Source organism: Morone saxatilis, unplaced genomic scaffold (genome assembly GCF_004916995.1).
Source record: "Morone saxatilis isolate NCDOM2014 unplaced genomic scaffold, NCSU_SB_2.0 Contig14, whole genome shotgun sequence".
Lineage (NCBI taxonomy): Eukaryota > Metazoa > Chordata > Actinopteri > Moronidae > Morone > Morone saxatilis.
Window position 1 is genome coordinate 6,892,717 of NW_023339696.1, and position 14,100 is coordinate 6,906,816.

Below are 14,100 nucleotides of genomic sequence, written 5' to 3' on the forward strand. Positions count from 1 at the left end.
ACTAAAATGTCTTCTTCTGTTGGTACATGGTTGCCCATACTGTAGTACACTATGTATAATGCTTTAATGTTGGAGTTCATTATTGTTGCTAACTCCATGGTTGCTTACCAGAAAAAGGGGGAGGTATCGATGTTGTTCATACGCACTTAATCCCTGCTGTGGTAGTTTAATCAGTGTTGCTATATGTGTACATTGCGTGTACATCAGTAAGTTAAACTGACCCAAACTATGTTTAAGGTGTGTGATATATGATCAGTGTTGGGCTCGTTATATATAACTACTACGTCATATGGTTCACTCTTACTAGACGGTGATAGACAGATGGTTCATCCAATAACCTGCCCAGTATTTTTTGAAAGTGCTTTCCCTTTTCCAAACAGTTTACGACAACATATTCCCATATGGTTCTGTGTAACAAACCACCTGGCACAGTGAGGTTAGTCTGACTATAGACTGAGTACATATTGTCTTACATCAGTTCAAAAGAAATAAAAGAAACATGTATATATACATCTTTATGTACATCTTAGACTTACATTGGTCCATCTGTGCTCAGTAAATATTTGAGCTTTACACTCTATTCAACATACAACCTCTATCATGACACCCTTAATTCTTATATTCACTTTAAAGTTGCCCTGTTTTAGAGGTACACCATGGGAACAACTGAATATTTGATCAAAGGGATCATTAGGTTTCATCTCGACTGTACAGTGGAGGGACTCCGGTTGATGGTGAACGTACGTCCTGTCCTGAAATAGTTCTCAATCTCTTCCAGTGAGCGGCCACGAGTCTCGGGGATGCACACGGCGTTGAACAGCAGGCAGAGCACACACACCACCGTAAAACACAGGTAGGGCGCGTACAGGCCGTACCTGTCCACCAGGTGTGTGAAGGCGTGCGTGAGCATAAAGGCAGTCAACCAGCTGACAGTCACACACAGACCTGAAGCCACGCCCCTGGCAACCAGCGGCAACACCTCTGACATCAGCAACCATGTGATTGGGCCCCATCCCATGGCGTATCCTAGGAGACAAGCAACAATGTGATGACAAAGCAAACCGTTCATAATAAAGCAGATGATGTCATGATACAATAAAGCACAAAAAACGCATGTGCAGCGCTTTGTTAGGGAACGGTCACACCATGTTGAGAGGAGTTTATTAGACTCAAACTAAGTTGTAAGAAAAAGCTCCTCTAGCTCTGATTTTGGACAGGTGAGAGCAATATCATTGAATCCAAAAAGCACCATAACCACACAGTGATGTCTGAATTTTTTTCCCAATTAAGTAAGGCGTGACAATATAATTGAAACCAATGAAACTACACAAACCAAAACACAAGGTTTCATGAGCATGAGGAGATTGACGTTGGCATGTATTAGAGAATGGTTATTAATGCCTCAAGAGCTTCAAATGCAACAAAATGACCTGAGGACATAACAGGTCTAAACGTGTTGAAACAAGACAAAAGGTAACTCCAAACAGCACATGCTTCGTTAAATACATGCCTGACAGGTTATCAAATCTTATCCCAACAAACAAGCTAACTGCACACGTTTTGCACGTGTTTTCTTACAAGTGGTAGTTTGCTTGAACCTGGGCAGTGTAAACTGAAATGAACCAAAAACCAAGAGTTTACAAGAGCTATGCATTTAGCTGAACATCAGCATGCTAACATTTGTTGATTAGAACTAAACACAAAACTACAGCTGACACTACAGGAATGTAGTCAAAGACCAAAGTATTGGACAAACAAAAAACTTTGACCTGATGGTGGCACTACATTTAAAGTCAGGGGTTCCTGATTCAATCAATTTTACAATGAATCCACTAGGGGCCTTGATTGGGTAAATCGTGGACGTTACTGGACACTCACCAAATATAAACACCATGGTGCTGATGAGAGGGAGGATGCTTGGTGCAGTGTATCCAGTGTCGCTATGGGAGCTGTAGTCCAAACTCACAGTGAGATTAGGCGGGGTGGGGCCTGGAGGGCAAGCTGTGGTGTGGGAGATCATGGTCAGAGTTAGAGTGGACAGGAACATCAGCATGCTTGACGTATACAGCAGGGCTTTGCGTCCCACCCTGTCCATTAAAACGGCTGCGATGACAACAGAAAAGAGGCGGACTGCTCCCACAATGGCAGCATCATACCTGACAGACACAGAACAAGTTTAAGTTAAAAATAATTAATAATAATTAATAAATAGTGATTTTCACAGTGCTTGATACCTGGATAGGTAGATAAATCATTAATTATCTAGTAAACAAACTTTTACATAAGAAATAAAAACCAAACCAAGGGACAAAAAAAGAGAAGAAATCGATAAATATATAAATAATATATATAGTTGAATACAATTAGATGTCCAACCTGGGCTCCAGGGAGACTTTGCTTTGGGAAAAGATTGGCTCCAGGTAGACCAGGATGGGTGTTATCCCCGTCATCTGTTGCAGGAAACGCATCACCACTGAGATGATGATTGGACGGTAGTAGAGGGGTGTGGCCAGCTGCGACCATGTGACTTTACCCCGTGTGTTGATGCTGTGCTGTATTGGGAGGCACACATAAACACATAAACATACGGTGTACAATACTTTGTATTTATTAAAAGAAAATTTAATGAAAGGTCCTTTAGCATGTCTACCACTGTAGTCAATGTGTGAGTATAATTTTACCACCTTAAAACCTCATCTGTCTCATCCTTTAAACTTACCTGAGCCCAGTTTTCCACTTAACCTCCCCCTTTAAGTTGTTAAAAACACATTATAGCAGTTATGTTATATGCTACCTGTATGGCACTGAGCTCGATTTGTGTGTCGTAGTGTTTTCCCCTCAGCCAGCGGAGGGCCTTTTCAGCCTGCTGCTCTCTGCCCAGAGAGATGAGCCTCCTGGGGGAGCAGGGCATGAACGCCAGCAGCACAACCATCAGCACAGCCGGCAGCTCTCCCGCCACTGCCAGCCACCGCCATGGTACGACCAGACCTATGAGTAAGAGACAGTAAGAGTAAGAGCATGGTGAAAAATGCAATACTGAACCTATATTTTCAGGAATTGTTAACTGCTTAAGAGTTTCAGGTTAATATATAAACTACGATTACCACACTGTAGTTGTATGCCTCCACCAGCCAGTCAAGTTGCAGTTTACATCTTATTGTACATTAGTATTTATGCAGCAGTATCCGTATGTTTCCTACCCAGGGCATAGAGTGCCAGGGCCCCAAACACAGCAGTGATCTGAGGGCATGAGCCCAGAGCCCCTCTCACTCCTTTGTGGGAGATCTCTGAGATGTAAACCTGTGATATACACACAAAAAACACACAAACAGACACATAAACAGATGTAGTATGAATTTAGGAATAACAACCTATGAGAGTAATATACAATTGAAAACATTCAAATTGTCATATCAAAATCTGTGATTTAAAAGCACAAAGAACAAGGGGCTTTTGTGGGACAAAAGAGGGGAAAACTTGCATAAATGGGTTAAGAAAAGTTTCTGTAACCATGGTAACCTACAGGAATGGACGCTGCTGTCATCCCTCCAGCAACGCCTGTGAGGAAACGGCCCACATGGAGCATCCACAGGTTCACAGCCCCTCCCATCAGCATGTATCTAAGACACATATACAGATGGTAATTTTTAAATCAAGCACATTTCAGTGTATTTAAAGTTTTGCCATAAGGTACCATTACTAAATCTCCTTTTGCAAATCAATTTCATGTATGTATGCAGCATGCAGTTGTTTCTCTGTTTTCTCATGATGGACACAGTTATAAAGCATGATATACAGGGAAATAGTAGGACGAGGACAATATTTAAGTGATTTGATTTCATATATATATATTATATATAAGAAGCATTTTTCTGAGTGGGTGCGTATGTCTCCTACAGCTTAGTGCACCATATCCTATTAGCTACCTATAAGAAAGTCATTAAAGAAGTATTCAGATACTTTACTTAAGTAAAAAGTAGCAATGCTACCGTGTAATAATACTCTTGTTACAATTAAAAGTCCTGCATTTAAAGTATGTGTAGTAATTAAAAGTAAGTATTATCAGAAAAAATTCCAATAATGCTGTAGCTCTTCACATATTCTACCTAATTATACTATTTAGTATTATCAACAATAATGCACAATATTTTTGTGATCATTTATTTTTTTATGTAAATTAAAGCTGTCCATTCACAAATGTGATTTCACTTATGTTGCCTAATTAGACCTCCTCTCACTGCAAAGTACTGCACTTGATTGATCTCCCTCACCCTTCTGCTATGTTAGGGCGAGACACCCTGTTTGTATTCCTTCATAGAATTAGATGGCATGTCTTTCCCAGAATACCTCCACTTGACTAGAGATCTAATCAGCCAGTGTAAACATACCTGTGTGGGTGTAGTTACTCATTAGCTGTTCAATAAATATAGTGAAGTACAAAATACCATATTTCCCTCTGAAATGTAGTGGAGTGGAAGCAGCATAACATAGAACTACTTAAATACAAGTGAGTTAATGTACTCAGATACATTCCACCACAGTTTGGTGGGTGTATGTTGGTTACTGAGACCCACCCAATAGTTGATGGCACTGCTGACGTCATGATGCTTAACTTCCGTCCAATCATGTCGTTGAGCAGCATGGCCCCCAGCCCTCCGGCTGCTGCACCCAGTGTGTAGATTGAACCGAACCAGGCAGCCTGCTCCGTGTCCATCCTGAGCCGGGGGTCGGCATCGGGGCTCTGGAGCTTTGGCAGAACCGGAGATGAGTAGACCAGGGAGTAACCGAAGTTGAAGTTCCCCAAGACGGCCGAGAAGACGGCCAGGAACAGTTTGGAGTTGTTGATCTGGAGTAGAAGGATGTGGACAAGTTAAAACTCAGAGGATAAACTGCATACCTACATAATTATAATTTTTTTTTCTTTAATTATTTATTATTCAGAGCTAATGTAGGTGCAATTCAAGTGACGGAATTCAGATTAAAGGGAAGTTTGGGATCTAGTCACAGCTTTCTCTTCAAAATATAAATACATTAAATAGATTATACAAGAATATACACTTACTACCTGTAGTGAGGTCTTCTAGTACACAAAAGTAATGTTTGTTTTTTATTTCTGGTTCGACTTAACTCGCGGAAAATCCCTAAATGAGCTTATCACAGGATTGCCTGCATGAGGACAGGTGATCTCTGGGAAGTACTTGGTACCAATATTTTACCAGGATAAAAAAAGAGGAACAGCTGCAATATGTTTGAATTGACTTTAGGCAGGTTACTTTAGTTCAGTTTTACTCACTGGAAGCTTCTGTTTCAGGCACAATGCCTTCTGTAAGTGCAGTATTTAAACTGTCTGCACATCACTTCTAAATTCTGTTTTCCCGTGAGTCAGTTCCGATTGGCATTTTTAACAAGCACTTACTATGCAGACTTACCAAACTGAGAAACACTTCCTGCTTTTATGCAGTAACAGTTACTAGGTTTAATGTTTTGTTTAGTTTTTTTGTAATGATCTTAGAGCTTTCTTGGCAAAGTGGTGAGGATTGTTGAAGGCCTGGCTGGCTAACGTACGTGGTAATATTTATCATCTACCTTTTTAAGGTGTGATGGACGCCGCTGAAGGCTTAAGTGATTGTAGGACCTATTTACAGGAGTTATTGTTGGTTAGTTAGGAGGGAAGGATGTCCATAGCTGTGTGCACATGAGCATGAGTCACACTTCAAGTTGATGGGTTGAGCTTTTGAGTTACATGTGTATCATGATTGCACCGTGTTAACAAGCCACCTTCTTTCAGTCTTTGATAATGTCCTTGAGTCTGCCTGCTATCACCTTCTTGAACTCTCTGCGCCTGGTTTCACCAACATAGATTATGATTGTTTATTAAATTCAACAGTTACAGGACATTTTACAGGAGTGTAAATAAAACAAAAAACATCCAGTTGTATAAAGTCTCGGTGCAGTGCAGACCTGTAGCAGAGCTCACATGCTGTGGCTTCATAATGTGACAGGGCTCAATGCTTCTGCTCAGTCGTCAGCCAAGTTGACTTTGTACAACCGGTTACTTGCACCACGACATTGTTAAAAAACTGAAAATGATGAGCCAACTTCTTCTTTTGTCTTTTGGTGTGGGTGATCCAACAAGTGTCAGTGATTGTTATCATGGAAACATGGCTCTTAGCTCTGAAATAGTCTGGGATTAGGGAGGCTAACCTTTTAGGCTTTAAACATGTTTTTGTTGATTAAACTGTTACCTAACTAGACTAATCTAAGCAAAATCAACACTAAAAACCAGTCTGAAACAGGCACAATAAATTAGACTGTAATCCCTAAACAAGTGATGGAGAATTTACAGTTTTGTTCACATAGTAAAACACATAGTAAATCTATAAGCTACTGATGAGATTTTAAGATCAATTCAAATGAGTGAAATGTTTCCAACCTTGGATTCAGGTGATGTTGGTCTTGTGTTCAGCAGGGGAGTCTCTTCATCCATGTCTGCTCTCCTTTATCAAAGGTGTCTGATTTATTCAATCTGCTTCAGGATCTGTAATGTTTGTTCTCCTCTCGAAGGAAGGAATAATACTGAAGTAAAAAAAAATGCTGCCCTCTGAAAAATACTGCAAGAGGAAAAGATCCAGTCCAGTAAGCTCCAATCAGTCCTCCACCAAAGGCGCTCTTTCTTTACGGACGAGGAAGAAAAATGCAACCAAACTGGTTAAAAATATAATCCTAAAAAAAACATATCTCAAATCTACTTCTACTCCATTCAACTGATAGACTTGATCCTCCTGTGGACAACGTGTGGTTAAGTTTTGGAGGCTGACTGACTGAAAACAAGAGAGAGAGGTCACAGGTTAAATGGTCATAATGAAAGTGAAACAGGAAACTGTGTTTACACTGGACTTTCACAGCTGAAACTGATCTGCAATTTGTTGTGTGAATTATTGAGTGATTTGAATACTAGGCTTAGCAATGATTTTAACTTTTTAAAGTAAAACTTTAAAATTTAAAGACTTTTTGACATTCTAATCCCATGCCTTACCTGAAATAAAACTAATGAATGATTATACATTTTGTAGAAGGAAAACTGTCACTGAATACTGACCCATAATATAGTCTATTGACAGAATAAAATGCATCTACACTGACTTGTAGAAAAAGAACTTGGTCATATTTGTGCAGTCGGTACAACTTTTAAAGCCCAGTGTAAATGAAGCCACAGTGTTGCAACCTGACCATGAGCAGAAAGCAGAAGGGAGGGATAAACAGCATTATTCCTGGATTGGGTCAGTCAGAGAGAAAGCAGAAGAAGAAGAGAGCCAGATCCCCTGCCAGTTGGGTTGGGGAAAGAGGAAAGTACAGGCTGCTTCTCCACCAGCCCACACATCATGGGATTTACAGCTGCAGCATCACCACACATACACACAAGAACAATTAAAAGCATGCACTGTGTTTTTCTGTAACCAGTAAAACCATATCAGCTGTTTTGGTTTACTAAATAATGTGTCATATTGAAAAAATGTCTATCAGAAGTTCCCCTTTACTAGTTTTGCTGGTTGAACAGTAATCATTTGTCCGACAGGAAGGTCATGAATGAAAATGTTATCAATGGAAGATCCAGTTAAACAAATTTAATGTGGGATTGTAGTGGAGAAAAAACAGAGCAACATCATTCCCAGCACTTTAATATCCCTAAACAGCGTTTATAAATCAGCTTCCATTATTCTACAGTTTAATAAACACTGGACGTTCGTTGGTAGATTGTTTCGAGCAGTTTACTTCTCTTTTCTTGTGTTCATTTGTAGGAGAGTGAGAGAGAGGCAGAGACACTACCTGTTAAATCCATCTGCATTTCCTCTGAGGTCCCCAATGAAGTTGTGGAAAAATGGAAAGTGTGTTCCAGCTTGTGGGTGTGCTTTTGTGTATTGTGTGTGTGCATGCGTGGTTATTGTGTGTATACAGTGTGTATCAAGACCATCCCTTTTCAGCTATGTCTTTTTCTCCTCTATTTGTTCCTTCACCTCCAGATATCCAGACAGGGACCCAGGCTCCCGGCTGCATCTATCCCAACTCCATCGCACCATGGGCAGCCTCAGGCCTGGCCACTGGCCACTGATCCTGGTCCACATGCTTCTGCTGCAAATTCAGTCTGTTAAAGGGCAGGCAGTTGATCCTGTGTCCCAGAAACTACGACGACTCAACGAGCAGGTCAGTTTGACTCTGTGTGTGTGTGTGTACATAAAGCTAACTCTATAATTACATTCACAGGATAGTTATGTTGTTATCATATTTGTGTTTTTTCAAACAGTTAGTGCTACATCAACCTTAAAGAGGTTTTTTATAACTAATTATCTGACTCATCCTTCAGAATAAATGTGACCCCTTGCCACTGCTGGGTTTCCTAAATGTTTTTCAATGACCTAATATATGTTTATATGCAAATATAATAGTTTTATAATAGAAGTGTAAAGTGAAGTGCATTCCACATTCACATGCAAATCTGAAATTAGGCTGCAACTTTGCTGCACTAACCCTTGGTAACGGTCACATAACTCTAAGTTTATTTTCCATTTTGAAAACCTAGGATGGGACTAGGGTCTCACTAAAACTGAAATATTATTATGACATATGATGATAAAATCTTTTGGGGTCTATAGATGCATATGTAACCTAGTGATACGTTTTTCTCGGGATTGTGAAGTCATGACCAATCTTACGCCTCATGCCTAAACCTAACCAATTAAGGCAACTAGTTCTAGCCAATCAGTAGAGTGGGTTATGACTTCGCCACCCTTACAGTATGGCTTACAGTATGTATATAAAGCTAGCTGATGAGATAGCCTTATAGCTAAAGTTGATTTAACAACTTTTTTGTTTCCTGTGATTGAAAATTCAACTTTGATGATCCAATATCCTAGTAACTGAGCTTATGATGATGATGATATGATTAATAAAGCTATCTCGCCTTAGCAGAGTAGCAGTGAATGCCATCTCTGCAGCCTCTGACATAAGAGTCTTCTAACTAAAACTATCTTCTAAAAGGACAAACATAATAGCATACGATTATTTAAGTAACAGGACTGGACTTAAGACTGAATGTCATACTTCCCATGGCCCTCAGACCACTCAGATGATGCTTCTTCTTGTTGATTGTCTGACTTGCCAAACGTCCCAAATTTCCCAAAGGCGTGAATGTATCAGGGTGGAAATGGAGTCACACATTGATACAAAAACAATAAGATTCAGATCATTATATTTCCAGGTGAAGTATGGGGGGGAAATCCAATTTTGTCAGCGTGAAAGCAGTGTTTATTAACATTTTTCTTCAAATTACAATTAGAACAAAGCACAAGACATATTGCATGATAATATAATGTATTATACAGATAGTGTTCAGGGATGGAAAAGGCACCTATTTGGAAGAATGGCTCCCAAAGGCATAAAATTAGGGTTTTACATCTTATACATCTGTTACACAGTTTAGGACTTTTAGCTTCAAATCTCTTTTCCTTAACTTCACAGTTTCTGTCCTACCTTTGTACAGCAGATATGTTATTAGTCATTTTGTAAAAGTACTGCAAGTAGCTGAAATGGTGGGAGAACTATTGTAACAATGGTAATTGTTCAAGAGGAAAAGTCATCACAGACATGTTATGTATGTGTTTTTTGTCCTTCTCTTGGAGATTTTGAGAATGTTCCTGACCTTTAAATCAGTCACCAAACAGCTGCAGAAAGGCTTGTCAAAAGAAATTTCTTTTCTATTAGTTCCAGCAGTTCCAGGCACTGACCCAGGCCCGATTGGACATGTTGGCCCTGAACCAGAACAGAAACTCCTCGGGGGGGCTAGGGAGCCGTGTTCAGGCCTTGAGTGACCACTGGCACCACATGTCAGAGGACCTTGAACACCTCAAGCAGAGCACAACTCAGGAAATAGAAGGTCTCAGGTTAGAGCTTGGGAAAAAATATTAAAGGTCAACTGTAAATATATGTGTGGGCTGATATATGTTTGACAAATCCCTACTGATTGTGTTTGGCAAATAAAAGCATCATGGAAAGAGAGTAGACTGAACAAGAGGAGGAAGGGCAATTTACTGTAGTCCAGCTCAGAAAATTATAGAAATTAGATCTTCATAAAGAAAGAAAAAAGGATAGAATTTAAAGTCATACTCAAACTTTAAAAAGGATTGTTGAGTGGGTGGCTTTTCCTTTTAGCATCTGTTCTTTTGGGTGTTTGGGAATCGATGATTAACAGGACAGATTTTGACTGGACACATTTCTTCTTATTCAATGCAAATATACTATATTTTCTATATCTAACCTATAATATCTATAAGATCTTACCTGTTGACATACATTTAAAACCGCATTTCATTGCAATTGGGCTGAAACCTGCCTTTTGTTCATGAACATCACCTGTACTTTACATCTGTCTGTGGGTTTTTACAAATATTTATTAAAGTCAACATTACCGACTTTGACAATGCAGTTTACATTTTACAATTTAAAGTTTTCTCATGTTGATTATTATCCCAGAGAGTGGAGTAGGAAGCTTGAGAAGAAGAGCAAGCGGATGGAGGGTCGTCTGGCTTTGGTGGAGAGGACCGTCAGGGAGAACCGCCGCCATGCCCAGAAGCAGATGCCTGATCCTGGTCAGGACTTTTCCAACCTCACCCTAGAACTCCAGAGCCAAGAGGAGAGGCTGGCCGCCCTCCAGGTCCAGCGTGATGAGCTGCTTGTTGGGTTGAAAGGGTTGCAGGATTCCTTGAAAAACCAGGCACTGCGTGTGACCCGGCTCGAGGGTTGGCTCGGGGAGGTCCTGCAGTGGAATGGAGGAGGGAAACCCAGAGGGTTGTGGAGGGCAGGAGAGCCGCTCAGCTCCAACATCACACCCCAGGAATTCTATGAACCACGCAGGAGAAGCCAAACACATAGAGGAGGGAGGCCTGGAAGGATTCTGGGTGGACAAACCCAACCCAGACCAGAGGGTATCACTTATTCCCAGACTGATAATCATTCACAGACCATAGCTCAGAGCAGAAGCCCCCCACAGCCCCACCAGTACCAGGCAACACCAAATCAGCCTAAACATTCAAAGGCCCAGAGAAGAAGACCTCAGCCAAAATATCATCCACAGATAGTCCAGTATCCAAATCCTACCTTCCAGTCCACAGATTATCTGCCCCAGCATGCCCCTTACCGTCCCCAGTCAGAGATCCAGGTGCAGACTCAGACAAGGCCTTACCCGATCCAGCAGGAGAAGCTCCATACACAGCAGACTGTGCCTTCTCTTCACGCCCAGCCCCAGGTCCAACGGCAGTCCCAGCCTCAGTTTTATCATCAGAGACACCTCCAGTCACATGACCTCAGTCGCCCCTTGAGGCTCCAGCCCTTGTCCCAGGCTCCAACCCATCCTGCACCCACCACAAACAGACAGAACAGGACCAGACTGGAGGCTCCACAGCCCCAGGCTTCAGATGCTCTCCCTCAGCCTTCATCTTATCAGCCCAGGGCGAGCAGGTGGGATGGAGAGGAGGAAGAAAGGGACACAAAGGTGAAGTCTTCAGTAATCCACAACCTCCTCCAGCTTCCTGTGAGGCAAAAGATCCCTGTAAGACCAGTTCCCAAAAAGGATGCAACCAGTAAGTAACAGTTAGAACCTCTACAACAGGTGCTGTGTTTGATGGGTTGGATGCTGCATTAAATAAAAATAATTTTAGCTTTACTATTCACAATCATTTATACGGTTTAGTCTGGTTTAATGTAACTGTTGACTAATATTTTATTAACTTTAAGTCAAGACAACAGCCTGGTTGTAGGTAAATCTTTCTCCTATGTCGTCTCTAAGTATACTGTATTTAACAAAGGGTGAGATATGTCTCTTTTTTTACATGTTAGCACATACTGTATCTTCTCTCTCTCCCTGTCTGCAGTCTGTAATGTGGACTCCATGCTGTTCTTCCCCTCGGCCTCAGAGGAGAACTATGTCACCTTCTCCACGACTCTCCCAGACCTTCCTGAGCTCTCCGTGTGTTTGTGGCTCCTTGTGGAGGCCTCACATGTCGGCACACTGCTCTCTTATGCCACAGACGTCAATGACAACCAGTTAGTTCTGTATGGATGCAATTCATCTGCCTCATCTGGATCCTTCTCTGCTTCTTCCTCATCTTCCAACCCCTCTTCCTCCCCCTCCCTTGACTTCGTCATTGGAGACCCTGTCTATCGTCGTCTCCCTGTGTCGTTGCTGCTGGATGCCCGCTGGCACCATGTCTGCGTCGTGTGGTCCTCCATCCAGGGTCGTTTCTGGCACTACATTGACCGGCGCCTCGCCTCCTCAGGCTCCAACTTCAGGAAGGGCTGGGAGATTCCCGGAGGGGGATCAGTGGTGCTTGGGCAGGAGCAGGACACCGTTGGGGGAGGGTTTGACCCTGCAGAGGGTTTTGCTGGGCAGGTGGCAGGGTTCAGGGTGTGGAACCGGGTGCTGGGTCCTTCAGAGGTGGAAGGGGTGGCAGAAGGAAGAGGTGTGCCCAGAGGGGTGGTGCTTGGCATGGAGGACATAAAGGAGGTGCATGGGGAGGTGCAGCAGGTGGCATGTGAATGTTTGGAGCACTGTGTGTGAAAAAAGTAAAAAAAAAGAGGATTCAAAGGTAGACTTTCATTGCAAAACATAATTTCTGCAAAGTATGTTAATTGTCTGCCTCTTAATAAAACTTTATTTTACATTTCATTGTTGCATATTCCTTGAATATTCTTCTTATTGCACTTAAAGATAGCAGTTTTTACTGAATAGGAAAGGTATGACAAAGTGTAATCTGAAAAGTAACTAAAGCTGTCCAAATGTAGAAGAGCAAAAAGAAAAATATTTGCCTCTGAGATGTAGTGGAGTGAAGTAGTTGCATAAAAATGGAAATACTCTTTGTAAAGTACCTCAAATTGGAAATTTTGTTACATTCCATCACTAAAAAAGATCAAAATCACAGGGATAGTACAAAAATATAAACCTACCTAAAAAAACACAGGCATACCATCAGTTTTACTCATAACACTTTAGATTTACTGTGCAGTAGGATCAGCAGTGTCTCGCTCAGGGATTCTTTGGCAGGGTCAGTAATCTACAAGAACTGGGACTTCTCAGACTAATGAACCTAACCTGAGTTTGATCGACCAGTCAATTGTTAGACATTACAAAGGTTCCTAGAATACCAATTAGTAAGAAGTAGAAGTTTCCAATTTGGAGTGGAACTCTTCAAATGGTGGATTTAATGTTTTTTTTCCTGTAATTGTCACTCCTCTGTAGTCCATTATTTCAAGGTTTTTTTTTTAAATCAGGGAGCCTTTAGCTAGAGGCTCACTTCTAAAAGACATTCCTTCTGATCTGTAGGGAAATCTAATAAAACAGCTGTTGTGTTAAAAAGGTGACATATAAATAAAGTTTTACTCACTTACTTACAAAAAAAGTAATTCTTGCTGTCATATTCACTCAAAACAGAAAATAGTAAAACACAGTTGCATAAAGGTTCAGCATCTTCATCTCTCTGAATGCACTTTTCTCTGACATTTTAATTTGTCAAACACAGGTGTAACTAATAATGACTGATGCTTACCTACAGTAGATGGAACAGATTCCTCATTAATATTATTAGTTAAACCTGTGATTACCCTGCTATAACAAGTCTAAATACTGTGAGCAACAACTATTGACCTATTATAAACTTATAAAATCATTCCATTGCTGATAAGATTATATGTGAACACCAGTGGTGGACAGTAGTACAGTAAATCAAGTACTGAACTTAAGTAACAGTTTGTATTTTACTTTAGTATTTACATTGTATGCTATTTTAGCTACTTAAATACTTTAAAGATTAAGATTTTACATACAAAACACATGACAAACTTGTGAAACATAATGAAAACTACCAACAGTTTATAAAATACTTACAATTAGCTTTAGAAGTACAAAAATGCCACTTAACAGCTACACATTAATGCACCAATAAGTGACGCGCCTTCTGTTTATTGTCTTTTTTTGTTTGTTTGTTTGTTTGTTTGTTTGTTTGTCTTTTTATTGAACCACTGTGAGTGAAACATACAGTAGCAAAACCAGCA

At 40.8% G+C, this 14,100-nt stretch overlaps 2 protein-coding genes across 3 annotated transcripts; one reads left to right on the forward strand and one right to left on the reverse strand.

Annotated features, from left to right (window-relative positions):
* Positions 1 to 24: 24 nt before the first annotated feature.
* Positions 25 to 6,747, reverse strand: slc2a6 (solute carrier family 2 member 6). Its single transcript, XM_035654425.1, has 8 exons — positions 6,434 to 6,747; positions 4,575 to 4,846; positions 3,524 to 3,620; positions 3,201 to 3,300; positions 2,795 to 2,988; positions 2,377 to 2,552; positions 1,879 to 2,156; positions 25 to 1,026 (listed from the first exon to the last, which is right to left on the reverse strand). Exons 1-8 carry the CDS (start codon positions 6,485 to 6,487, stop codon positions 698 to 700), a joined length of 1,500 nt encoding a protein of 499 aa, XP_035510318.1. The 5' UTR covers positions 6,488 to 6,747; the 3' UTR covers positions 25 to 697.
* A 1,244-nt stretch (positions 6,748 to 7,991) lies between these two features.
* Positions 7,992 to 12,718, forward strand: LOC118323296 (pentraxin-4). Of its 2 annotated transcripts, XM_035655238.1 has the most exons (4): positions 7,992 to 8,202; positions 9,760 to 9,938; positions 10,528 to 11,633; positions 11,925 to 12,718. In XM_035655238.1, exons 1-4 carry the CDS (start codon positions 8,077 to 8,079, stop codon positions 12,608 to 12,610), a joined length of 2,097 nt encoding a protein of 698 aa, XP_035511131.1. In that variant the 5' UTR covers positions 7,992 to 8,076; the 3' UTR covers positions 12,611 to 12,718. The 2 variants fall into 2 exon arrangements, with proteins under 2 accessions (XP_035511131.1, XP_035511132.1); XM_035655239.1 differs by lacking the exon at positions 9,760 to 9,938 and having other exon boundaries at positions 8,063 to 8,202.
* The last annotated feature ends 1,382 nt before the right edge of the window (positions 12,719 to 14,100 follow it).